The sequence below is a fragment of the Plectrocnemia conspersa genome, unplaced genomic scaffold (assembly GCF_051122295.1).
Source record: "Plectrocnemia conspersa isolate PC_06_02 unplaced genomic scaffold, ASM5112229v1 ptg000003l, whole genome shotgun sequence".
Classification (NCBI taxonomy): domain Eukaryota; kingdom Metazoa; phylum Arthropoda; class Insecta; order Trichoptera; family Polycentropodidae; genus Plectrocnemia; species Plectrocnemia conspersa.
The window spans coordinates 28477860-28503215 of NW_028277167.1; the positions used below are offsets into that span (position 1 = coordinate 28477860).

The 25356-nt window shown below is 29.1% G+C and overlaps 2 protein-coding genes across 3 annotated transcripts in view; one reads left to right on the forward strand and one right to left on the reverse strand.

Annotated features, from left to right (window-relative positions):
* The window catches only part of LOC148237172 (somatostatin receptor type 2-like), a 211488-nt gene that overhangs the window by 12961 nt on the left and 173171 nt on the right, over positions 1–25356 (reverse strand). The window lies entirely within an intron of this gene.
* Positions 20975–23038, forward strand: LOC148237173 (uncharacterized). Its single transcript, XM_088182289.1, has 2 exons — positions 20975–21109; positions 22550–23038. The coding sequence occupies exons 1-2, from the start codon at positions 20997–20999 to the stop codon at positions 22776–22778; spliced, it is 342 nt and encodes a 113-aa protein (XP_088038415.1). The 5' UTR covers positions 20975–20996; the 3' UTR covers positions 22779–23038.

Genomic DNA, 25356 nt, shown 5'->3' on the forward strand with positions numbered 1-25356 from the left:
TTTTTTGTCATTTAAGTCATTCTTTATCCCTGCGATCGGATATATAAGCACTATATTATTATATAGAAAGGAAACGCTAACAAATGGGAAACGGCACAAAACTTGATAAACCGACCTCTTTATTATTTTTACGGTAATCTTTGTTTAGCTGCGTGTTTTTGCGTGAGAGGAAAAATATAAATGAATTGACAAAATATCAGACAATAAATCATAATAAGTCATGGAATACTGTAAAAAGCGTGAGTATGTTTTTAATTTCGAAAACATATTACCAAAATAATAAATGTAAGTTTTGTAGATTTTTGCTGCATATATTACATGATTAAGTTTAGATATTTATATTATATGTATTATAATTGTATATCTTGCAGCTAAATATAGCAAGAAAATTAACAATACTTGAGAGAATTCTATATGCTCTTACAACTTCCTATTCCACATATCCTCTTAACAATTCTGTTTAAAATTCAATAGAAAACCACTTCACCTAATCTGTTTTCATAGAAATCGCATATGTTATGTATTTCATTCAAAGTCCCTAAACCACAAGAATAAGGATAAAAATGCGAATATACGCGTTAGCCATATACGTATGGTAAATCTATTCTTTCTGAAAAGGTACTTAAGATACAGGTTGTACAAAAAATAAATTAAAAATGGTGCTGCAGTCTTTTATAATAGCAATGAATGATTTTAATGTCATTAACGCAATTTATAATTGCTGAAATAGTATTTATTAAAAGTACTAATATTATTACATGTATAGCAATATAAAAAATGCTTTACAAAAACATAAAAAATATGCTATTTTTTGCACTTCATTACCAAAGTAAAGATCAAAGGTATAGGCAGAAAAAATATAAAATACTTTTTCCAGTAGACCTAAGGGTGTTTAAAAGTATCGCTCGCTTGCAGTTTAATCGAGTCGCTCTTTTCCACGGTAGAAATTAAAAAAAGAGCCGCTGGGCGGAAAATTCCAAAGGATTACCATGAGAGTATCTTGAGAGGACGGTTTTTAATTTAAAATTCAAAACAAGACCCTTTGTGGGCCGAGATTAATCCTACGCTCGCGCGCCACAGTTTGCGAACAATTTATTAAGCGGTTAATAAACATAAAGCGATTTAATTTACTGGAATAGCTTTGCAACTCGCCGATTGGGATTACAAGATATTTATTAATTAAATATAATATTTTTAATTAAATAATATGACTGGTAACCAAAAAACTGCCATATTTTTACAATAAGATTTACAATAAGATAATAATTAAAGTAGATATTTCTATTTATTATGAAAAATAAAACAGATTTTTAGAAATATTTCCTTACTAATAACGAAACAAACTGCAATAAAGTTTTATCTAAATGTGGCATATAAAGTTTTAAATAGCAGATAAACAATACAGTTTTAAGCGCTTTATTTTTTTTGAGAAATCATTGCTAAAATAAATAAATTAAATAAAATTGTGGTAGCTGTCATGTGTCACACAGACGTCAATCTATCTAAAAAAAACAACGGCCACTCTTTTGTAATTGAAAATAAAATATGCTACTGAGGGGGGGAGGGCATGAGTTTAAATACATGATCGTGGAAAACCAATACTTCTCCAGACACTTCCTCAGATACACTTCTACTGACATTCACTCTTATGCATACACTTAAAGAGCTACACTCAACTTGTACGAATTTTAACCAAGAAGTAGACTATCGATGATTATAAAATCAAATGCTTCTTTTTTTGCATCCTCTTGTTCAGATAGAGCTTACGGATGCACGCACGAAAAACTTTACGTATAACTAGCATACATAAAGTATATGCTATGATATTAAATGTTGCATAAAAATTAAATACCAATTAACTATTTATTAAAAAGAAAAATAAGCACCACTCACAGAAAGAGCAAGATAGTTCATTTGCTAGAGATTAGATCAGTTGACTGAGGTCGGTCGACGAAAAGATTTTGCGACCAATTGCTTTTACCCTATTGGGAGTTTCTCAATGATCCAACATTTGAATTTTTAAAATTAAGTACGCGTCTACACAAATTTATGTTTTTTACATATTTATTATTAAAAATATTTTGAGTAAGTCTAGATTAGCGAATATAAAACAATATTTATTAAATTAGGTACGCAAATATTTAATTTTATAAAATTAAATAAACATGTACCGATATTCAAAAATTTAAATTTAAAATGCAAATCTAATCTCACTTAGCTCAAATTATTTTTTTAAAGACAATACTGTTTTTTGTGTTAGGCTAAATTAAGGTTCATATTAGCGTAGTCTAAATTAAGCTTATTCAATTTTTTATATGTACACATATTTTCTTAGAAATACATATGCTTAAATTTATATTTATAAAATTAGGTATGCGTTTACTCAACTTTATAAAATACAAATTTAGCTAAATAATAAATAAATTTCAGTTTAAAATGCAAAGCTAACCTAACTTAGCCCAACTTATTTTTTTGTAAGCTAGACCTGATTTGTCATTTTGTCTGAATGTTTTGGCTTAGATTAATATTTTCTGTCTAGTGTGATATAATTATACCCAGTAAGACAAAGTTTTTAATTACACTTTTTTATTGTTCGTCTCATATGATTTAGCAGTTGCGCGCGTAGATGAATGGTCAATTTGATACGAGAGAATATTATCTTAGCTCTTTTAAAGATTACAATATAATTTTGTTTAAAAAAGTGCTAGTTAAAAATTGGTTCCTGCAAATATAATTATTAATGTAGAAATTTTGAATACCCATATTTTTGTATAAATAACCATTTTAACTAAATAAAATTAAATTTGAATTATATTGATAATAAATACAGTATATTATCATAATTAAATCATACTTGAGTTGATTTATAAATTTTACCTCGTTGATGCAAAAGTATTGTTTTTGTCAACAGATGGCGGAAAAAAATATTGGAAAAAAAGAGATATAAAAACAAATATTGAGCGTATGTAAAAAGTATCTTTAATATTTTGTATAGAATCATAGACAAAATGTATCTATCCAAAATAAGTATGGGTTTTGCTTAAAAGTTTAATTACAGGATTCAAAAACTAAAATGATTTTTAAACTTAACTTAAATATAAAAATATTACTATAAGTAATAAAACATATTTTAAACTCACTATAATACGAAGAGTTGTAAAGCTGATCATTTTATTTAATATATATATATAAATATATATATTAATATTTATTAAAAAATAAAAATTATATTATCAGTTTATTTTGTGTACGTCAATTTTATATACTAAATTTAATAAAAATTCTGGAAGATAGACTTATACATCTGTTTCATACACAGTCATGCACGTCAAATAAAATTCATATTTTATCGAATCTTTCAAGGAATTCTGATTTCCTCCGTGTCAAGAAATAGACGCGACTAATATCAATATACGAATTCATAGATTTATATTAAGAATAGCTTCTAGAAAGATAAGGGATTTATTTCGCGTGAAGGCATATTTGACGTTTGAGAGCAATTGAAAAAATGGCAGGTGAGAATAAAACGTAATAAAAAAAGGTAAATAAAAATAGTACAAATATACGTTGGATCAAATAAACACGGGCAAGAAAGCAATAAAATATCACTTAACTGCATATTAACTGTTAATAACGTAACCTTGGAAACTGAGATCATAACTGCGCAAATTACTATAATCAAAAAAATAATATATAACACGAAAAACGTCCGATTTTAGGTCACGTTAGTGTATAATATATAATATGTATTATATATAGTAAAATTATTGATTTGATTAAATTTATTATACGTAATAAGTAATATTGTTATATTTCTTGTATTTACACATATTTACTACGTGATGTTTTATTGGAACACAAACAATAAACGCAACGTGAAATAGAACAAGCTTTCCTTATTGATGGATAGCTGGTCGATTGTCTGTGTTTACTTCATCAATATCTATTATTGAAGTTGTGGGTTGAATCTCATCGAAATTGTGGTGCAGAATTGGTCCATGTTTGCGTTAGTTGAATGGAAAAAAAATATTTTCTGAGATATATTGCTATCTAGAACACTCGTAGTAACGATGTCAATAAAATGGGGTATTGTGTTATAGAAAAGAAAATATTGAGTAGGTTTTGTTATATCTAACGTGAAACGTCAATATAAATAGCGATGGAATCCATATTTATGTAGAAAGAGATGAATAATTTATTATTTAGGAGGAATTTTGCATAGTGGGTCACAAAAATTTTATCTGAAATATTTGTTCAATTGGAATATTTACTCTTTCAAATAATGGGGTATACTTTTATTTTTTACAATAATATATTTACTGCTTTTTAACAGTAAATATATTAATATTATGTATCCCAATTGTTATAGGCAAAAGTTCTATTATATATCTTTCAAAACTACTGTATTAAAAATAACATATTAAGTAATATACTGCATTTTAAAGAAAAATATTAAAAAAGCCTCCTAAAAATTGTAATAAAAAACGAAATTAAAAATTCCATATTTAATATTTTTTTTTTGCCTTTTTAATTAAGTGTCATTTTAATTTTAATTTATCGCAAAATTCTAAAATAATGTGATATTTGGTTTCCTTGTATAGTTCTTTCTTATTGCTTTATACTACATGGACAGAAAAAGATCAAAAGTACACAATACAATTTTAATCATACGTTTTTGCATTAACGCCTTTTAAAGTGTCCAATATCTGTATGAAATGACTGACGAAAATTACAGCGCACATTTCGGTTGATTTATTCAAACTCGCATATTTTTCACATTAAAACTTTGCAAACAACGCGCCTGTGTTGCCAGTCGAAAAATATATATAATTCTTTGTACGACCCGAGTTCGCGAGCCCCGGGCCATGCGTTACGAACATACATTCCTAACGACATTCGACGCGAAAAACTTTTTTTTAGAAAAAAAAAACTCTGACAAAAGCCGCAAAAGGCAGACAAATTAACGCCTGTTTTACGAGATAAAAGCCAGCAAATCACGTTTTTAATATAAGCCCTCAGGGCTTGTCGACGCAAGGGTCATAATAATAACATTTAATTTTTGTCATTATATCTCCCCTTCTCACTTTATATATATGTACGCATATATATGTATATAGGCGCTTCGGAAAGACGACGTTTTTATTATGAGACTAGTATTTTTTTCGTCGTTCTTTTTTATCGCGGGTCACCAACGTGGCTTCCTCTTTTCGGTGATATTTTGGAATTAGATTAGGCGTGCAATGCCCGGATTAGACAGGGTGTGGACAATGTTATTACATTAGGTGTTCTGGAAAATTGAGTTTTTTAGGGAATACATAAATACATAGGGAATGAGGCGTGAAATTAACCTTAACATATATACTACATGGTATATTGGTTCGGTTACTAGCTAATTTTTATTTTTATTTATTTTTTTAGATTAAATTAAGACCATCGTAGCCTAACAGGTTATCCCAATGCGCCACAAATTTTAAATTTATAAAAAAAAAAAAACGTATATATACATAAATATAACAATACTTAAACATAACAAAAAAATATAAAATATTAAAATTAAATGATACAAACTGGATCAGATCCTCGTAGCTAACATTAAATAAGTCAATATGTAATGCCAGCGTATTAAGGAGCCGGATGGCCACAGCTATAGGCGAGTCGGCAAGTGCAGATGTCCTAGCCCTAATGGCCATCAAAAGAGGTCGCGATCGTGATTATCGAAAATGTTCCGGAACCCAAAACTAGAATTCCTCGAGAATAGCTGGATTGTCGACAGCACCTTTTAGTAATTTGAAAAAATGCTTAGCGACATAACTTTCTGCGAGAACTCAGCGAATCATATGCCAACGCTCCTAAAAGAAAGGCGCTGGGATATAAGTACGGATAATAACCAAATGTCCTTTTGTAAAGGTATCTTAAATATCTTTTTTGAATCTTTTCCACTAAAAGGGAATATTTAGCTATTCAGGATTCCAAATTATAGATCCCGATTCAAGAATGCTACGAACTCAGGGGTCATAGAGGATACGAATAACTGACGGATCGTCAAAGTGAAAGGCATTCCTCATAACAAAGCCGAGCATCTTGGAAGTTTTATCACAGACATCGTGTATGTGTAGAGAGAACCTCCATTTGCTCTTGAAAGTGATTCCGAGATCTTTAGTGGAAGTTTCTCTAGTCAAAATGTTACCACCGAGATGGTAGAAATAAGCTAATGGCGAATGAGATCGAGAAAATGACAGAGTATGGCACTTTCCGACACTAAAGGGCAGACGGTTAACGGAAGCCCATCTCCATCACTTTGTAGAGAGAAAGGAGTCCACAACAGATCGAATGCATTTATATAATTTTAAATCATCTGCGTACAGAAAAATACTTGAATTTTTAATTGCTGTATTTATGTCATTAATAAATAACACAAAAAGTAGAGGTTCCAGATTGGATCCTTGAGGAACCCCCGAAGGGGTAAAATATTCTTTTGACAATCGGCCACCATAGGCTACAAACTGTCTACTATTGCTTAAATAACTCGAGAATAACCGAGTTAAATTATCTGAGCAACCGAGGTTCGACAATTTTTTTAATAATAACCTATGACAAACTTTGTCAAAGGCTTTCTCAAAATCTAATAATATAAACTGGATTTTTTAAGCACATGAGTACAGATAATTGATGATGTTATTTATCGGGGCCACCTGCTTAGCGTGAAACTAAAATTGGTCACAATTACTTGTTAAAGGCATAAAAAAACTAAATTATTTATATGTCTTGCAGAACAAGTTTATTTGTCACGCGACGTTATACAAGCGAACGTGACGATCGGAGATATGGACGGATTTCAGCTACTTAGACATTGTCTATACAAATACATTAAATACTTTTATTGCAGTGCATTTTGATCAATTTTAACAATGCATTTTGATAAATTTTAACAATTTAAAAATTGTTTTTAAATATAAACAATTTTTTCTGAAAATCATTTTTTCAACCAATTTATATTGCAGCTAAATTAGAATTTAAATGATAAAAAATTCAAACAAATTAAAACTTCAACAGAATTTTTAAGCCCTATCTATATTATCAACAAATATTTTTTTACTCTCTTCTTAGATTTTTATATATATTGATCCTTAGTTAATTTATGCATTATTTGATGAAACATATTATTTTTTTGATAAATAAATGATTTTCTATAATAAATATTTTTTTGATTTGATTTTTTTTAGTGACCCAATTTTTTGATGTCAATAGTTTAACTAAAAAATATGTTCATTTTTTAGTAAAATACATTTTATTCCTATTCTATTATGGCGGTTTATTTTAATAAACATTTTTTATTTAGATGATTTTCCCTAAATAATTAATTATATACATATTTTTTTAATATCGTTATGTTTTTCCCTAAATAATTATTAGATACATATTTTTTAATATTATATTGTTGCGACCCCACAGGCTTTCGTTTTTGAAACTCGCGTAATTACGTTGACCAAAAGTGATTATTTAACAATAGTGCGATTACACAAAAGCTCCATTTACGACTAAAACTAAAGGGTTCCCTCATAAATAACATGCAAAGATTCTCCGGTGCATTGAATGAATATTTCTTTGTTATGAAACGGTAATGGAAATATATAATATTACCAGAAGACAAATAGCACCGTGTAAGGCTACAATATTTCCATTACGCAATTCACCTCGAAGATATCCATCAAGCAAATGTCACTTTCTGAAGTCGGATGCTTATTTAGTGTAGTGCTGCATGATTGTGATTGGTGAGCAAGCTTTGCACCCCTGAATATATAAAGGCAGTCACAGGCAGTTATAGGTAGACTGGGAGACACTTGAAGAGATTAACAAACGCCCGCCCATCCGCGTATAACATACCATCATTTACGTTTATTAAGAGGAACGCCACCATACAAGCACTGTAGCAGAAAGGGATTAATCTCCGCTATACTGTTGCTGCCACACCAACCAGAACTCTGAGAAACTTTCACGGACATCATCCCTGCGCCAGCTTCTCCACCACCGCTCGGAGAATAACGATCTCGCCCATCTTAGTTTGTCGCATATAATCTAATAAAATTCTCACTAGTTTCCACCTGCGTCTTACTGGCAGTGAAGTCACATCCCTTAGGGTTACTAAACACACAAGTTTATAATAAATAATACACTAACTACAGTTTTTATGCTTTACATGCTTTCTCAAAAAAAGAAAAAACACATTTTTTTAAAAACCGATTTATATTTGTATTAAAAAAGATTTTCAATAAATTATATATTATAATTACATCGACTTTATGATGTGGGTTCTTGTTGCTTAAGTCAAAGGGCTGCCGCTGGTACAAAGGCTCTTACTAAATAATCTCTCTCTAATTTGAGTAGGTATATTGTATACGTGTATGAGTTATGAACACGTGTAAGAAGTTTTCCGTGGGCGATAAGGACTTTGAGAAATTTCATTAGGCAGCGAATACGCAAAACTCTAATAGATATCTGTAAACCTACAAAGGGTTATGTTAAACCGAGGTACGTTGCGATGAAATGAAATTTATCATCCGTCTGTGACTGAGCTGGCCTATATGTACATACATATGTGATCCCAAAAAATGAAAACGTATCGTAAAAAGGGTATCAAAAACACAATGAGCGTCTTTGAGGGTTTATAAAAATGGAATGATCTTTACCCACCGAAGGGTCTGATATATGATTATTTTTATTTTCTTGCGATGGGGATTGTAAGTGAAACTATTCCATTGTTGTACAGGTATGTGATGTGGAGCATTAGCAAATGTCATATCGTATCTTTTTTATATTATTATTACATCTTTCATAACAAAAATGAGTTGAAAATAAGAATCAATTCATCGCTCGCAATCGTCATGATTAAGGATCGATAATATAAGTGTTATTTTTTATTACTATATCTCTTGAAAATTATTGCTATGTTTTGCATTACATATTAAAATAAATAAAAAAAGAATGCAATAGTTAATTTACAATCAAAATCTTGAAAAGGGTTTGAGAGTACACACACTTAAATTCCACGAAATGTGTACATTTGTGTTATTTTTACACCACCCATTGGAAATGTTTTACAACCTAAAAGCCACTCATTGCCATAGTGTCCGCTCTTTAGTGGGGCTTAAATTAGTTCCGACGCATTCTCCTTTTAATCCACCGAAAACCTCTTCAATGCGGGAGTGAAATAGTATCCGGACCCTTTTTGTTGAAAAATAAAAGCGATATATCAACGAGAAAGATTCCATTATATGCTTATGGAATTTTATACTGCCTCATAGGCATTGTTTACACCATAGTAGCAAAAACAGATGGGTTTTCGGGACCTGAAATTCCGGCAATATCATGGGAGTCATAAAATATTCGATATGTATTGGAAAAATGAATCTGTATGTTTTGGCTTTAATTTTTATGTTTTAATTGAAAATCATATATTTATTGCCATATTTTCGGTATAACCCTTTCGAGTACCGTTTGGTGATATATATATAGACATTAGCTCGAAAGTGCCAATGGCATCGTCCTTTTTACTTTGTAAGGAAAAGTGGAAAGCAGGTCGTAAAGTGCAAAATGGCTTCGGATTTGTAATCATTTTATGTTGCAGAAGTCGGAAAGACTTTTGCTTTTGTGTAATAAAATTTATGAAAACCTTATACTTTAAAAACATGTATTTCCACACATTTTGATGCAGAAGGTTAAGGAAGAAACCACTACACATAATTTGTCTTATATTTAATGGTATTTGTATACTTTATAATATAAGAATACTGTATCAAAATGTTGTCTTAATTCTTAATACATGATTCAGTAATAGTATTCACGAGATATCTTTAGTTGTTATATTTTTAAAAGAAACACATTTATATATTTAAATATTAATTTATAAAGTGTATTTAATATATTTTTTGGCAAATAATAATCAGCTGTATTAAATCAAATAATTGTTATAATTTAGAGGTCATTCTTACGTGCATTTCGAACGAACGAAAATAAGCTCAGAAGTAAGGCCAAGAGATTTCATAACAAAACAATTGCGTTTATAATTGAAAATATTTCTCGGATCACATAATAGTATATCCGTTCTAAGACGTTAATCAAAAAATAGTTTTTGCTTTGAAAAGATGCGCGCTAGACAATAGATTCTACCCTGCGCATAATACTATTGTTCTTCTACGCTTTGGTAATCGATCGTCGGAGTGGCCAATTGGACTCAAATTTCATACAATTTTAAGCATTAAAAATGATTTGAAATAATCATTTATTTAAAGGATTAATTATGATATTTTTATAGAGTCTATCTATAATATATTATATGTAAAATATATAGCGTAACTTCAACAGCAGTACGTTTAATAACACATTGAGATAAGAAACTCTGCACGATTTTACGCATAACAATATTTAAAGAAAAAACGTAAATGGATTCGTTATTCAAGCGCGTGACTCAATTTCACATCTGAAACATAAAGTATATAAAGGTATGTGATTTACACTTGTCGTTCTTGTAAATTGGATTTGAAATACGCTTAAAGTTACATACTTCCATTAAAATAAATATAAAGATATTCTGTGAATCTAATACAATGTTTCAAACTTAAAAATGCTATTCTTAAAATATTTAAATTATAAGATGTGTCATATTAAATTTAAAATGATTATATAAAATATTATTTATTAATTAAATTGGCAAAATGTTAAATAAACGTTAATGTTATTTATATTTTAGAGAAAATGATTTTATTTCATTTTAAAATCAAGTGTTCTAAGTTGTAAGTAGTAATTAAAAATATTTATTATTTAACGTCAAATATTTAGTTAATTTGATTATGAAATCAACATAAAAATATTTAGACTTCAACGAAAATATTTTTTAGTACGTTTAAATATATTTTGTAGAATTGATTACAAAAAAAATAAATTAGTATTTCATAATATTTTTAAAGTTACGTCAGGAAATATACCTGAACTACCACAATAGGTTAATTATGTGGTTATAATAGGTATTGAAAAATATAACAAAAGTGATCTATTATTTATTACTATAAAATACAAAATGCAGTATTTTATATTAAAAAGAATATTAAATAAAAAGAAAACTATAATCGTAGTATTTAATGTAAAAAATATACTATAAATAAAATAGCTAATAAGCATATGCTAAATATCATATAGTATTATATTAAAAAAAAAATATTATGTATTTAAAAGTTACAGCAGTAGCTGTAACTAATAGCTACTGCTGTAACTTTTCAATATATATGTATAAGTTATTAATTAATAAAATAATAATATATTATTAGTTGTCAGTGCCTCACTACTGTGAGGTACCGCAGCTAATAATTGTACGAATACCGGATCCTTAACTTTTTTAGTAATAAATATTTTTTTGCTTCGTTCTGATTTAATCAAATCTATTATCAATATTTATTTGTTAAAGCAATAAGATAACAAGGTTCACTACACTACATATTTTTGGTTTGGTTAGTTTTAACACATTGAAATATAATGGTTGTAAAAGCCCTTACTTATGACTGAATTCAATTTTTTTTACTTTAAAAATTGTGCACAATTTTACAAAAAAAAAATGAAAATATGTAATAATTTAATAATTTATCAATAAACTATACGTACAATTTATACCAAAAAATATAGACGATGGTATTTTTTATAGAAAAAATTATACTACGTATAAAATTATAATGAATAAACTAGACATAAGATAATTGTTTAAAAAATAATCATAAAAGGTATACTATTAATTTAAAAATAATACATTAAATAAATATTTACATTTTTTTTCGAATAAAATATTAATTTAATTTTGCTACTATTTTTTTAACTAATATACTATATTACGTAATATAATGTTTGTATTTAAATTATTATTAATATAATATAATTATTATATGGAAAACGTATTATATATTTTTTTATATCCTATTTGCGTTTCTAATTAATTTTAAGCGACAATGGAAATTTGCTTTTGCATAAAAAATATACGTTTCATGTGCCTTTTGTGTGTTTATAATGTATTATTCTCTCTTCATCACAACGGAATGAAAGGGCTAAGTAATAAAAAAATATTAAGATAACTTGAATTGAAATAATGCCGTAGCTATTGTTGTGTTTGTTATATTTAGATAATCCAACATAATGAGTTAGTTATATTTAATATTTAGACCAATTATTATTATTAAGAGATAAATTTGTTTTCATAGAAACAACTTTTTTTAATGTTAGGTCAAATCTATAATTATATATTTGTGAAGTTTTTCTTGGATCTCTTTGGGTTGTTAAGCTTTCATTGTGTTTAAAAGTGTCCTAATACAATATAAAACTCTTTTACCTTTACCGGAAACTCAAAGTAAATTTATTGAAAACAAAATTATTATTATTTAGTACTCCCGAAAATCTCGTTGTGAAAATTATACATATAAATATTAATTAACAAGTGTTGAAAGCGATAAGGTGAAGCATTGCGTTCATTCACAAAGTCGTTACAGAACTTTTTTTATATGTTGATATAATATAATAAAGAAAACGTTTGAGAAATTCTCCCTAAGCAATATTTCATTTGAAAAATACCGGTAATGAACAACGCTCTTTGTCAGGAAGTACCAATAAAAAGGAAGCTAAAGTCAAACGTTGGAACTGAAGCTTTATTGCCGTTGTTGGGAAACTAGCGAATTTCCATTCCACGTAATTCTATTTTTATTAATCTGATGTTGGAATTTTGTTAATTTTGGTTCGTTTATCTATGGTACGGTCGACGAGATCGTACGGTTGGCCGCAGACGGCGATAACTCGTATCGAAAACAGGATCTTGATTGACCGTCAAAAAGCGATGGAAATACAAAGGATGGATTTCCAAAAGGGATACAAAGGGACTTTGTTGAAATATAATTGAATAATAGCATCGGGATTTGTATAGATGATATTTGATTAAAGGCAATTATGTCTCGATAAAAACTAAATATTTTTAAACGCTACTATATGATAAATGACAATGTTTATTGCAAGATCAAGAAGTATCTATTTTATTCAATTATTTTGTGGTAATCAATTTACATTTCATATTAAGAGCGTTTTAATTTAATCTTGCGACTTTTAAAATATCGACAGTAAATAAATTACTTACTCTCTTACGTCACTTATATATTATAATATTTTATTATGAAAAAAACTCAATTTATTCTAATAAACGTATATTTTTTTATGATATAAAATCTATGTTTTGCGCTCGTAAAGTAAATGCTAAAATATGTCTGTGTGTCTATAATTTTTATGAGAACGAATTATTATTGTATTTACCATTTATATCACATGGTGAGTAATTCAGATTTATTGTTAAATAATATCAAATAAACAAACGACTTATAACTGCACATCATACACGATATTTTTTAACGAACTTTGACTAATAATTCATTATTAGTTAAGTGACTTATGGATCATTCTGTATAATGGGTTTATGCAGATAACACGATGAAAATGATTATGTAATCGAAAAGGCTAGGTGAGTGAACGAGATAAAGCAGATTGATTGCGACAGTTTGTTTTGGCAAACTTGTCTATTCCTAGTGATTGATTAAATAATCGGGAGAAATATCATAATCAATCCATATTTACATAATAACGGTGATTCAGGGAATAAAACCATTGAAAATGATTCAGCAAACTAACAAAATTTGCATTTCAGACGGATTCAAACAAAAGTTTATTCTTTACTATGCCTTACCAGAAAAATATTCGAGCAAAAACAGCGAAAGCATTCACATGATTCAATATTTGCTTAAGTAAATTTTATTCTGAACTAGGTAAATATTTTTCATTTATGTAGAAAGTTCTCTGGCATTTAAATAAGTTATTCAAAAATGTAATTTATTACTAAATAAAAAAGTTTTGCGATAAGTAATTAGAAAATAATTAATAAACTGACTTCTGTGTTGATTTATTACTTTTTTTATTTGCAAAAGTTTATTATTTAATAATTAAGCGATGATGTGTTTTTTCAGATATGATAAGACATATTTTTTACTGTTAAAGATCTTTATTTTTTCCCTCCTTTAAAATATTTCTCTCGTTTCTCCTAAGTATGCTTTTTAAAAATGTACATAACAAGTAAGTGACACGCTATAAAAAAATGCCAGCTCAATATCATAATAGTACTAGACTTTTAAACAAAATATTTTCAAAAGAGTTTCATAAAATAATATCAAATATAAGCATATGTATGTTAGATAAAAAATAATAAGTATGTCAAAATAATACGCTTCCCTTACGTAATTATATATTATACGATGCGAGGGATATTTTAAAAGTAAATCTACAAAGCTATTATATATATAAAGATTTTTTATACTGTCTTTATTGCAAGAATTGATATATATTTAGTATTAGCAACGTTATTATTGTAATACGCTTAAAGGTCTTGCTAATTAATAATCCTCTTAAGTGCAAAGTTTTTTTAGTGGTTCATTTTTAAGCAAAGATTTACTAATACAATTTAGCGATGTTCTTTATAGTTATTAGTTTTATTAGTTTTTTATAAATACAAAAATATATATAAATATAAGTATGTTGTGGCGACCACACACAAATGACTTTGTCTCAAAACTTGAGTAAATTTACTGTGACCAAAATGATCAGCCATCAACAAGGATATAATAAATAACCATATATATAATAAATCAGAAGATATACAAGATTCCCGGTGCAATGCAATACGATCTTGGACAATGCCCATCAAGCGAATGTTGCTTTCTAAAGGCGTATATCTATTTCGCCGTTCTAAGAAGCGACTGCAGCGATTAGCTAGATGATCGCTGCATAATTGCAATTGGTCAACAAGATACTATGATGAGGAGAAGGCAGTCACCAGCAACCACCCCACCAAACAGACATTTAAAGAAACCAGCAGACGTCCGCCGCTCACGAACAACATACAATCATGGACTCACACATCCCACCGCCAGCTTCTCCACCACTGCTCGGAAAAAAACATCTCGCCATTTATCGTATATCGCAACATATGTAAATATGATGTAATAAAACTCAAACTAGAGTCTCACTGGCTACGAAGTAATCACACCTTAAAATGTAATTATACTAATACAGTATATTATTCTAGATATAACAGTTGTTGCTATTACGAACAATATAAATATAAAAAACCGAGATTTTAGTTTGCCGACATAATTATGTATGGCGTAACTGTGTGGAAATCCCTCATGCATTTTTAAATCTGCTGATTTCCATGCAAAGCAGTTTCTTCCTATCTGATTGATAATGAAGTTTTTAGATTACAAAAGAAAAAATAAGGACGATTGAAGTATTAAAAAATCGTAAACAGTTTTTTCGCTTTGAAGACCTATTATTAAAGCTTTCAAGAAAGCTAGCATATTTTAAATCATCTGGCACAGACACCCTCCTTCTTATGCGCAGTGGCTGTAAAACATTAAAAATTATTCGAAAAAATACAATTATTAATAAAAGAAAACTCTCGAAAAATCAGTAATTTTTTCGAGAAATGCGAATTATTGATTTGATATTTTTTTCATAAAATAAAGCCCAGACCCCAATGCCTGGGTTGTGTCTTTTTTCAGCACTGGTATTTATAGCAATTGTTAATGCAATGGTTTCGCGCCGGATTACGCGACCGCAGTTGTCACTCGCGACAGCCTAAGTAGGAGGTCGGACCCATCTGTCCCAACATTGTCATAGTTGCTAGTGAATTAAAACTCATAAAGCTTATGCAATTGAACGAGAGCTGGATATCTAAAACCTTCGAGAAAGCTTGGACAGAAAAGAGACAAGGTTAATTAAAAGCCAATCGCATTAAAGTCTAACAGAACCTCTAGAATTTACCCATTTATAAAAAAATATTTATGGTTTTAAGCCCAAAGCTTAGCCAGTTCATAATGTTCATTGTTGAATTATTATTTGTACGATTTTTAATTTTTAATATTGAGCCCCCACTAATATTCTTTTTTGATAAGCACAATTAAAATCGAAATATTTGTTATTATATTACACTTTGGAGTATCAAAGGATACGAAGTTATACTTGGATGACAAAGTTACACTTTAACCAGTAGATGGTGTTAATGTAATTTCATTGCTTAATTATTCTGCAAAGCCATTGAGTTCGAGATTAGTTTTGAATTAAGGTTTAAATAGTTGTCAAGTATATTTAATGTTTCTAACGGTATTTAAATATTTGGAAATAGAAATATTTTTTTAAATAAATATAACTAAAAATAGTTATCCATAATAAACAATATTCTGTATTTACAATTAAAACAGTTATGCTTTCAGATCATCCGATTTACTCAGATTATATGTGCATTATATGATAAGATTATAAATGTTGTGTGATTTATTAAAAGCATTAAACATGTCGACAATCGCTTAAAATATTACGTTGAACCACAAATATCGTTGGTATACTTGTTCAATTTAGAGATATTTTAAATTTTCCTGCAGCCTATTAATTTAACTTGCTATCCGAAATTCCGGTTTACGGTTTTAACCCTGACAACTAATCCGTGCGGCGAATGCTATCGCAATTTGCATAATCGTTGCAAAATGTTAGCGCCTCTTCAATATTGATTTTATAAATTAGTGAAGCCACGTCACGCCATTTTTGTTTAATGTGCTATTTTACTGTATATTTTGAACCTCGATTGAGTTCACGAAACTCAATATGTCGTTTTTTACGGGCGTAAAATTGATAACGTATCCGGATCGAGCACGAAAAGGGTCAACGGTAATCTCGTTTGACTGAAAGTTCGTCGATCCTAAATAAATATACAGCAGAAAACATCAATGAATTTTCATTGGCACACAAAAGCTCTTCCTAAAATTCCGCTGCACACAACAAGCAACGATATACGAAAACCCAAAGATAATAACATGATAACTGGATTATTCTATGTAATATACAAATATATAATTTACATGTTGTTCTAGTTTATGAATAGTTTATCAATTTATTAAAATTTATGTTAAGGATATTTGAGTTTACGTCATGCATGTCCTTTTTATTTTAAAGAAATTCTTTTATATATTAAAAAATATGTTCAAATTCCATTACTGAATTATTTAGCATTACTCAACGATTTTTTAGTTACCAATCAAATGTATGCAGTCATAGTAAGATAATAAAATATTTCAATAAGAAAATTTATTTTAAAAAATTACCAAGAAAAGGAACATTTTTGATTTGTTGATTTATTAGGCAATTGGTTCTGATGGGGGCGTAATCTAACTTTGAGCAGAAATTCCATTTATAAAAATAAGTGTTTTAGCTCAGTTGTCTTGAATTAAAAGATTTTTGGCTCGATTCAAATGGTTTTTTCTATATACAGCTGATTTTTCATTGAGTCAACTTATATTTTTAGTAGAAAGCTGTTAAACTAATACGATTTATCTTTTTTGAATCAGAATATCATTTATATAAAAAATGGTTGCTAAAACAAATGTTTTATCTCAAGAATAATTTCTCAAGAAAAATGACAAAGTGTGAATTAATATTTTTTGTGAAATATCCTGATTTTTTGAGTATTTTCATAAAGCCTTTTTTGTTAAGCAAATTAATTTGTACAAATATTTTTAAATATTTTATAGCCTATGCATCAGAAAAGGTGTTTAAAAATGTGCATGCGTTTTTGGAAGTTTTTAATAAAGCTCGGAAGTAATTAAATTGCTAAAAATTGTTTATGGTTTTCTTATTTATTCTAATCAGCCTTATCCTTGCTTTGGAAAACCAAGTATAACATTTTTATTCAGATAAGAAAAAGGCACTCTGCGTAGCAATCAGTAGATTCAAAAAATGCATGGGAACTTTCCACAGAGTTACGCTATAAAATTTGCCTGTCAGCGAACTTAAATCTTGTTTTTCTTTCAATAATCTAAAGGTTTATTTCATCTTGTTCGAATTGTAAAGTAGCAACAATGGCTATTGATTCCTTTCTCTACGATTTGGATATAACTACCGGAGTCCTAAATTCTTTTGTAACTAGACGCTTTGTAATTAATCAAAGTAATTCGATTATTCGCGTCCATTATAATAAAGTTTATTCTTTTCAACGAATAACCAGTGCTCTGTTTGTCAATAATATAAATATATCTACGTTAATATACTGTATTATTAATATATATTAAATATATTTATTCATTTATCAACATTTTTTTTAAGTCCTAAGAAAATCGAAAAGTAAATATAATAATTTGTCGAGAAATGAAAAATATATAGAGATTAGAATGGCTAGCTAAGAATAAGGAAAATTTATCAATTTGACGTAATATTTAAGAACATGTATTTTGTTAACAGAAATTTTTTGGTTCGGCTCAGATGGTTTTTCTGTTTTTAGTTGAAAGCTTTTAATCACTTAAACGCCAGAGACTCACCGGTGAGTCACTTGTTGATTATTTTTTAAAGCAAGTTAACGAATTACTTACATTTTTTTAAATTATTAAAAATTATTGTACTACCTTCATTTATCAGTAAGTCAAGTATTTTAAATTTATTTTTAAAAAGAGACACTGACGCGGGAAGAAAAACAGATGTCTCACTAAAAAGTCACTAGCGTTAAAAGGGTTGAAGAGCTTGCCCAATACAAGGATGAGAAGCTGGAAAAATATGTATTTGGGATTGTACTAATCTATTTTTAGATACACACAATGTTTAATAGTATTATTATTGTTTGTATAATTTTCATCATGTTCATATTGTTTAGATTTTTAATAAAATAAAAACATAATGGCTAATGAAAGCACTATATATTAAACTAAACAAGACTGGACAAACATCCACATTTTTATTAAGTAAATAATTTATTTATTGCCACAAAGTCATAAAACACTATAAATGCAATCAATAATGATTTAAAATTCAATCATTTACTTTAAAATTTATGAAAACGATAATAGTTTGACTATAAAAATTAACATTAAAAATCGGTAGAGCACCCAGAATTGCACAATAGCCACCACTTAAAAATTACTGTAGCATAAAAATATTTTTATGTTAATAACCAGCCATACTTTTATTAATAATGAGGTTAAGTAAAATATTTTTTTAGAGAAAAGTGTCAGACATGTCAGAAATGTATTATTTTTTACTATATTTAATATATATTCTCAAATCATATTCAACGAAGTACTCAAAGTTAAAAATAAATGCAAATTATAATGATACAGAAATATTCTTGGATAAATATTGATTAAAAATAAGATAAATGCAAGCAATTAGACGAAAATAGAATTGAGAGAGTAATGCATTTTAAATACATAATATATAATATAATACCTAATAAAAAACGACCGCGACAAAAAATGTAAGGTAAAAAGCCAGTTTTTAAAATTTAATGCTGGCTCACAAACATGCACTCACATCTTTATACATATTTAAATTTGTAAAGTGCTATTGTACAGATACAGGACATGGCCATTGTTATTTGAATTGATAGGCTGAAAGCGTTAGAGATGAGGATTTATATGCTTATGATAAAAGTTAGTCCTACTATTAATAGTAAGACGCCATTTTAGCCTACAAACGAAGAAAGAAAATAACGTTCCTTGGACATATGCGCTTTTTTATACCTCAATAATAGGAAAATTTAAAAGATAAAAATAAGATATCATGGTTCTATGGACGAGATTACAGCTAAAATGTTTAATGCGATAAAATATCAAGAGAGATACTTGAAATTAGTCAACAAAGTGTTCGTCACATCTGGAATCGGATATGACACCAGAGATGTTTTTATGCAACTATTTAATTTCGAATTACAATGTAATTATTGGATGGTTTAAAGAAGTGACTTTTAGAGTTGTGGTTAAATGCTAATGCGATTGAGATTCAAATTTGACACTTGTTCACACATCATAAATCACAGAATATCACATGCCAAGTACACTACAAACGGCAATATTTAAAAAAAACGCTGGTCATCAACGACGACTACAGTACCTACTCTCAAAAAAAATCACAGGCAATCATAGATGACCACAGCGAAAACTCTCGGACTCGCCATATGATTTTACTACTTAAAACTGACATCCACATTACTCTGTTCATATTTGGTAAATTATATTTTGTGCGATATTTTATATGTAAGCTTTCTTACTTAAGACGCAGAAGTTTTTTTTAATTAATGTTTATGATACTTATATAATTTTTAAATGATGTAATTAATTTATTAAATGGTATCAGACGCTACAATAAACCTCAAAGGGATTTGTCAGACAGCTTTATATTCAATCCTCTTTGATAGTTCTAAACATAGTTCTGAGGATATTTCGTTCAAAGATAGTCTATTTATTTTCATATCATGTCTCACAACCTTGCGCTTAGTCTTGACCTTAAAAAGCGTTAACAGCTTTGATAAAATCTATTAAGAGCAACCAATCAGACTTTTAAAACTACATATTTTTGATATTGCACTACATTTTTAAGGCTCTTACATTATTACAAACATAAAAATAATTTAATTATTTTAGTAGATTCTTATTTAATTACAAGATTAAAAATACAGGGAGATACAGATATGAAAATTTAAGTATAAGATTCTTTTTAGTTTACAGGACTAACAGCAATAAAAACATATGGAAAATTGAGGGAAAATTAAAAAAAACCATTTACAATGATATATAAATTATTTTGCCTTGATTGTTAATATGACATATTTGGATCAATGAGTCAAATGAATTATATCTTATATGATATATTCAAGACGCAGTAAGAGATAAAAATATCACACAATAGGATCATGAGATTAATAATTATTTTTATTCTAAACTGAAAAATATATGGCGATAATTATGATTCATGATAAATTCCCAGACTTATCACACACTTTACTGTTTATCTGGAAAATCATAGATTGTATTGTAGATTTTTCTAATCCATATACATATAAATTGTATATGTTCTGATAATTTTTAGGAGCAGATTGTGATTGTACTACCAAGATGGCGAACGTACGAGTGCTGTTGGTTCTCTTTGCTTTTGCATTTGTAGTTTATCAGGTTCAATCCACGAACCTGATCTTAGGAAACAACGCTGGAAGTAATATCTTATTCAGGTATAATAAAAATAATTTTTAGTTCAGTACATTTATGCGCTCCAACACTTAGTGTATCCAATTTCAATGGGGCTTGAATTTGACCTTTCGGTTGTCAATTCAGTGCGCCTATCCATTTAGCCATTGTGCTCTTAATACTCAAGTAACGCGATATGAAGCTATTAAAATATTATCTAAGGGGTGTTCTATATCTATTTTATTTTGCTCTAATAAAACGCGATTTGTTTCGACACGGTCAGGGCAAAAAATACGTCAAAATTACCCGATTCACTTGGAGCTAATTTAGAAATTCTCAAGTTGTGTTTGGAGTTGTGCGACGCAGACGACAAAGGCGTCGCTAATGGAGATATTCCAAACTAGTAATGAAGTTTTGCTCTAATCGGACAAAGTTTGTCCTGGCAATTTACCTTCAATACCTTTTGACTTGTTAGCGGTGTGCGATTCAATTATTGCACGAAGCTTATACTCAATTAACTTCTTAATTAAACATCATAAACTTTGGTTACGTTAAATGCGTCGAGTTGTAGAATTAAGCCAAATATGGAAATACATTCTTAAAACTATAATGAATACCATTTATAAAATATCCACAAAGAGTATCAAAGTGAAATTACATTTACCATTAATCATTTTTAAACGTTTGAATTGAATGATTGATTATTGTTGACTAAAATATGGAATTAATATACTTATTGTACTCTATTAATAAAAGTTTTCTGATATAGTACATTTATATGGTTCTTTATAACACTATTATAAAAAACGTCATGTCTGAATTATATTTATTTGCTGATTTATATGCCATTAATTTTTGTATATTTTAATAAGACGTACAGTTTTTATTTAGCCGTAAATAAATGATAAATACAACTATATTAAAAAAAAAATATTGGAGCAAAAAACTATACTTATCATTACTAATAAATCAGTAACTGAAGTATTTTGTTCATGTAATGTCAGAAATCGTCTCTTAAAGTCACCTGTTAAACATGTATAATTTTGCCTCTTTAAATATTAAGTGAAAAATAATATTTTGCGTAATGAAATATATGAGACATTTTTGATTCATGATTGGCTCTTTAGACGACAGAAAAAGAGGGTATGCGGAATTTGTTACAAAAAAATTTTTACATTAATTTTCCAGAATAAAAATATTTTGTGAAATAAAATAAATGAGACATTTTTGATTTATGATTGGCTCTTTAAATAGACGACAGAAAAAGGGTATGCGGATTTGTTGCATTAATTTAAAAAATAAAAAATAGGGTATTTTAATGATATAATAATTTTACTACAGATTATTATATGGTAGTTCTTAAATGAAAGCACCGCTTTAATAATAATAATAATAGTTTTAACTAGAGCTTCTCTGGAACTGCTTAACATAAAACATTAGTTACTTAGTTCAACTCATCATAACTTTCATTATTATTTTTTTAGGAACAATGCTACTAAGAAGGCAGTAAACGGACAAACCCAGACCCAGGATATGGTGTACAGAGGGTTCGCAGTCAACATCACTTACATCAGGGCCGTGGAGGTGGGAGTAACGCAAAACGCCACAGCCACCCTTGTTTCAGGTGGACTGGGTAGATCGAATTGTACGATTAGATTCAAATCTGCTCCCTCCAGAGGCTACAACTACACCGTTGAAATTTGGGGGAAATGAATCAGATCGAACACCGATCGTGCCGTAGCATCCGACTGAACGATAATACTTGTGTGTGTAAATTTATGCAATAAAACGTGACGCAAACCGGCAGCTGTGTGTTATCATTTGATGGGTTGTTGAAATTTTGCGATTATGCCGCCAATAAGCCGATAAAGTGTGTTGCAAAGTTCATGTAATTAAAGTAATCTGATTTTAATTTTGTTTGTTAAACAATAATTAATATGATAAAATAAAGCGGTTTTCATTTAATCATTAAATATTTTTTTAGTTACTACTAAACAAAAAAAATAAAAAAAATATTGATCAAATATAAGTAGTGCGAAACTTGAAACGTTTCATGAATGCTACTCTGGCAGTGAAGCTATATTTTCACTTTTGTCCTTATTTTTATTGAGCATAAGCTTAAAAAGCACATAGAGAATTCGTTATATTTTCACTACTATAAATATTTTTCGAATTTAAAAACTAAAATAAAAATTGATATTTCAAGCGTGTCAAACTGGTTTCAGTTTTAATTTTAATTTAGTCACTATTTATAATCCAGTTTTATGAATTACAAAATGGTATCAAAAATTCGATAATAAACATAATCTCTCCTTTGAAAAAATAATGCGTTTTAGCATCATTTTTAAAATCTTAAGTGTAGAATATATTTCCGTTTTTAAAAATTCATTGAGAACTATCTCTATACCTTCAATTTAATGTGATCAATCTGAAATTCCAAGAAAAGAAACTAACTTAATTCTCTTAATGCGTATTTCAAGTGACAGATATGTTTATATTTTTTTATATTTATATTAATATAATATTTGTATTCAGCAGCACCTATATGAAAAGATATTTTTAAAACATAAGTTCACAATTTCAGGTCAGCATTAATAAATGATCATTTGCATTAAATTTAAAGGGTGGCGACCACACATATAGGCACATTTAAAAGGGCGATTATCTCATTGTTAATGACCGTGACCAAAAACGTTCATTCATTAACAACGAGACAAACATCATGGCACAAAAGGGATTTCTTTTGATCAGACACAACACGAGTCGTTAAGACAATCCTTTTTGTGACAAAACGGTACGGACGCAATGCAAACCCTTTCCTAAGAATTCGAAAGTCTGGAGCCAAGCAAAAAACCTGCTTTCAAAAATACACATCTGATTTCTCGAATTCTAAGAAGCCACTTCAGCGATTGGCTAAGAGATCGATGCACAATCGCGATTGGCCAGCTAACGTGCATCCCCCTAAAGCAGTGGTCGGCAAACTTATTAGCCAAAGAGCCAAATATGCACATTACAACGATTAAAAAAAATTTGAGAGCCAAATCTATTTATTAATTTAGCAAACCTTTATTATAATTTTCCAAATCAACACAAAGACGTTCGAATTTAGAGCTCCATATTTCCTTGTTTTTTAAATCTGGTGCGAATGCCCGTGGATATTTGTGCCAGAGCCGCACTTAAGGGGCCAAAGAGCCGCATGCGGCTCCGGAACCGCACTTTGCCGACCTCTGCCCTAAAGGATATAAGCCCGGACTCTGATGAGGAGAGGGCAGAAAGTCCGAGATACAAAACGATCGGAGGCAGACTGCTTGGAGACAGCAGAGATACCGACAGACCTGACACTCGCCGCACGCAGCCTAAGAACCCTGAGCATCATCTACGGCCATCACCACCTGCACCACGTTCACTTTCATCGCGAGAAACGTCACGCCGTAATCGTCCATTTGTCACATGTAAATATAACTTAATAAAACAAGTCCATTTAGATTCGCACAAGAGTCTCATTGGCTGCGAGGTCAACCATCCCTAGGGCTACGCCCCCTAAAAAAGTAACGAAATTCCAGTTTATTAAAAGTTTATCTTTAAAAACGAAATTTCGTTATTTTTATAAGTAAAGCTTATTACTAGAGGCATGTATTTTCAGTAATTTTCCATAGAATTTTTATTTTTTTAAGCACACTAAACTATTTGCGGTCCGACAAAAAAATTTGCCAACTTCTGGGTTAGACGGTTAAGAAGAATCAAACAAACCGTTTTGTTAAAAAAAACGAGGGTGACAATATGAAAGTAACAGATATAAACCGTGTGCTCACCGTTGGAACAGCATGCTTTAAATGAAGATTAACTGCCATGTCAAATGAAAAAAATGTACATTGGACCAATACACTGTCCGGTTACAAAAAAAAACACCTAGCATCCTGTGCAGTGATAAACTATAGCTATAAACCTTTCCAGAGACATATTAATTCAATTAATAAAGTAGCATAAATTCAGACAATCCGTGCTCTGATTAATCACTGACACAAGAGAAGCTTAATTTTATTTTGTACAAGTAATATTAATATTACTTTAATATATGTAATTTTCATTCAAGTGTGCTATACAGCTTCCCGTGTTATTTTAAATCTCAATAAACAGCCTTAGAACAATTATTGTCACAATCTAAAGATTTAAGCGTCGTTATGTGTCGAAACGTTGCCTCCGCACAAAGACTTTAATTGAGACGTATCTTCAAATTTACAATCGCGATAATAAAATTTCATCCGGATTTTCAGGTAATTTATGTAAATCC

Excerpts from the sequence above, each read along its gene's own strand:
- LOC148237173 (XM_088182289.1), top strand. The coding sequence starts at position 20,997 with ATGGCGAACGTACGAGTGCTGTTGGTTCTCTTTGCTTTTGCATTTGTA. Across the intron at positions 21,110-22,549 it reads GGAAGTAATATCTTATTCAG|GAACAATGCTACTAAGAAGG; the intron begins GTATAATAAAAA and ends TTATTTTTTTAG.